The sequence below is a fragment of the Antrostomus carolinensis genome, unplaced genomic scaffold, assembly GCF_000700745.2.
Source record: "Antrostomus carolinensis isolate BGI_N321 unplaced genomic scaffold, ASM70074v2 scaffold25156, whole genome shotgun sequence".
Classification (NCBI taxonomy): domain Eukaryota; kingdom Metazoa; phylum Chordata; class Aves; order Caprimulgiformes; family Caprimulgidae; genus Antrostomus; species Antrostomus carolinensis.
Window position 1 is genome coordinate 107362 of NW_010320161.1, and position 3237 is coordinate 110598.

At 41.3% G+C, this 3237-nt stretch overlaps 1 protein-coding gene across 1 annotated transcript; it reads right to left on the bottom strand.

Moving 5' to 3' along the window:
• Positions 1-374: 374 nt before the first annotated feature.
• Positions 375-1889, bottom strand: LOC114818638 (UPF0500 protein C1orf216 homolog). The gene is made up of 2 exons (XM_029085330.1): positions 1877-1889; positions 375-892 (listed from the first exon to the last, which is right to left on the bottom strand). The coding sequence occupies exons 1-2, from the start codon at positions 1887-1889 to the stop codon at positions 375-377; spliced, it is 531 nt and encodes a 176-aa protein (XP_028941163.1).
• Positions 1890-3237: the final 1348 nt, after the last annotated feature.

Consider the following 3237-nt stretch of genomic DNA (forward strand, 5'->3'; position numbering starts at 1 on the left):
TATTCAGCAGGCAGCATCACTCCCATCTGACCACTTTTACAGATCAGGTGTCAGACTAGATTCCCAGTCATGGATTTTTTTTTTTCTTTTTACAAACCTATACGCCAAAAGTCCTATTTCAGCTTGAGGCTTTGAATGCATATCAGGAGGCACTGTCTTGCACAGGTACAATCTTGCTCCAGTTTCCTCCAGATAAATTCAGGAGCCAATACTTTATCTCCCCTTTTCTTCTTGCTAGGCTGCTGCTGCTGCTGTTTCCTCTCTGCACACGTGGGCACGTACTCATGGGTATGAAGACACCACCCCTATGGCATACAAGCTTACTGACGGCTCTGGTAGCATTACAAAGATCATTTCTGCAAGCAGCAACATGATTACGGTGAAGGTGAGGGCGAGGTTGAGCGAATGTGTTTCAACACTTCTTTCTTGGTATGTATTACCATGCCGTAGCATTCCTGCAATCTGGCCTGCTGCTGCTCCAGTTGCTTATGCAAGCTCCTGATTGAGCGCAACAGCAGAAGCCGTCGGTACATAGCTAGCTGGAGCCGGTACTTCTCCTTTTCTTCCTTTTTCTTATTTTCTAAGGTCTCCATTACTTTTGCAGTCTTCATCCAAATCACCCGGCCCAGACCACAAGGGGCCATGCCCACAGGCTGCAGGTTACTGACCGTTGCGAGGCAGGACAAGCCACCTAACGATGCATTTACATCTGTTGGATGATGCACAGCCAACCGAGAGGCTGTCCTCTGTGCCTGGCCACCACTAACCATTTCCGGGCCAGTCAGGGCTTTTACATGGGCCACGGCTTTGCTGGAGAGGACAGACAGTCTTTCTGGCACTGCTGAACTTCCCTTGTCTTCATTAAAGCTGGCTAACGAGCAACTGGGGGATGCTGTTAGAGCATTATGATTCAGAAACGTGTCTTCATCGTTCCTGTTATTTGGATGTCCTCTTCATCTCTTGGTATTACACCTACTGTCTCAGCCATTTATTGCATGAGCTACAGAAACTTTCTGTGGACAAAGTGGAAGCAAGAGGATTTCATTTCCACATACACACACAGAGAAGCCCAGTGCAGAGTGACATTTGAAGAAAGAACCTCTCTTTATATTTAAGCAATGGACCTATTACTTTTCTAATAAAGCACAACCCTTGGGTCACTTCAGGCCATTTCTTGTGATTTGCGTTAGATGTTCTTCGAGACACAACATTCATCCAATAATAATTAAAATGATATACTGTACTATTAACATTCTCAAATCTGTAAAGGCAAGTGATCTATCCCTGCAGCACTGGCTGTGCTGACTAATTAAACAGAATACAGTTGTAAATGGGCATTGTAAGCACTTCTCCCATTTAAGAACACAGTTCTAACAAGTGTAGTTTGTCAGCTTTAAAGGGAAGTGGATGTACCACAAACAGCAGGTTGCATTTAAGTGCTCTCCCCAAGATTAACCTGTCTGCTACTGGTTTGTTTACAAGGTTGTCTTTCCCCCTCTAATTAATTCTAACTGTAAAGCTATATTAACTCTATGCCAGTCACAGACAGGAAAAAGAAACCAAACACTTACCGAGGTTACTGGGGGAAAGGAAAAGACTTATAGTGCATTGTGTCTGTGTATCTTGTTTTCTTGAATGTGAGTCAGCACAATCAGGAACAGAAACATCACAGTGCCGGAGCAGGAGCAGCAACAGCATTAGGGTGTTCCACCCAGCAACAGCACAGTCAGTCCCAATCACAGAGGAGAGCAGGGCTGGTTTCTTCCTCCCCAATGGATATACCTCCCTGGCATCCAGGTTTTATGTCATTTTTGAGCACCAAAATGAAAACCACTGTTAAATGACACTACTTTTCCCACTTCAAAACCAAACATACCCGATTCACTCATTCTTTAGGGGGCCAATATCTATGGCCCTTTCCATCCCTGCCAGCCAGCAAGGAGGTAACACAGCATCAAAAAGAGGGTGAGGCATTCTGGACTCTAATATACACATTTTCCTTCAGAGGAAATAAACTTAGATAAATTTCAGCTGCAGGAACAAGCTAAACCCAAAAGTGAAATAAGCATGCAGCACCAACCAAATGCTCAGCACGAGGGCAGGCAGAAACCATAGATTTAAGTGTTTAATGTACATCCATGTTTAATTATGCTGGCCTAATCTTTGAGGAGCAGCTCCAAGGTATCCTACAGAACAATAAACTTTATCTGCACCTTTGATGTGCAGAAAAGCTACTCTCAGCATCCTTTCTCATTTGTAATGCCAGGAACAAAATTCACAAGTCATCTATCTGCATCTACTTCAGTCAATTTACCACAGGGCTTCAGTTGCCCCAAGACTTTCTCTACTCCATTCTGTTAATATAAATAAAAGAAAGAACCAATCCAAAATATTATCTAGAATCTTCCTAGAGTTGGAAAAGAGTGAAGGTAGATCCTATCTCCACTTCTACATGTGCTACAACACAGATAATAATTTCTTATTTTTCATCTGTACTGACTGTCCTTCTTTCTGATGATTCTGTTAGGATATACTTCCAACCTGGAACATGTGAAGTCCAGTTAACATAAATTCAGATTTGTAGCCCAAGGTCTAACTTGAATGCATTTTTTGATGCAAGAAATATTTTGCATTGAATTGGTAAAATAAAGTAAACCTGCTGTGTTTATGTGCCAGATCATGCTGCAGATTAAATAAATAACACTAGGAAGAGATTAATATCCAGTGAGTTAATAAACTCTACAAGTTTCTATCTTGGTGATTCCCATTTATCTGAATCACAAGTTATGGTAATTGAAGAATATGGAATTCAGATAACAGGAATTTTACTGTATTACACACTGAAAATGTTCATTGTAATAGAGCATTATGTATAGAGTCTTTTAGTTTTGGCTGCTCTCCTCGCCAAAGCACTGCAGGCATGTCTTCCCACCACAAAAGAGGACAGCAGATAGGTGCTAGGTAATACATGGTCTCCAGCTATGTCAATAATTTTCTATCAAAAAAAAAATGGTATTCTGTTCCTCACTGCAAAATAACTATTTTCTAATAGTCTACCAGGGCATGAAAAAACAGAGCTTTGTTTTTGTTTGGGAATTTCTGTGGGTTATTTTGTTGTTTAGGGGGTTTTGTGTTTTTGTTTTAAAAAGGCTCTTGCAGCTTTATTTTTTTCAGCAAAATTTTACGAGCAGTGTTGTTTGAAAGGATGGAGAAAGAGACAAACAAGTTGTTTTGCAC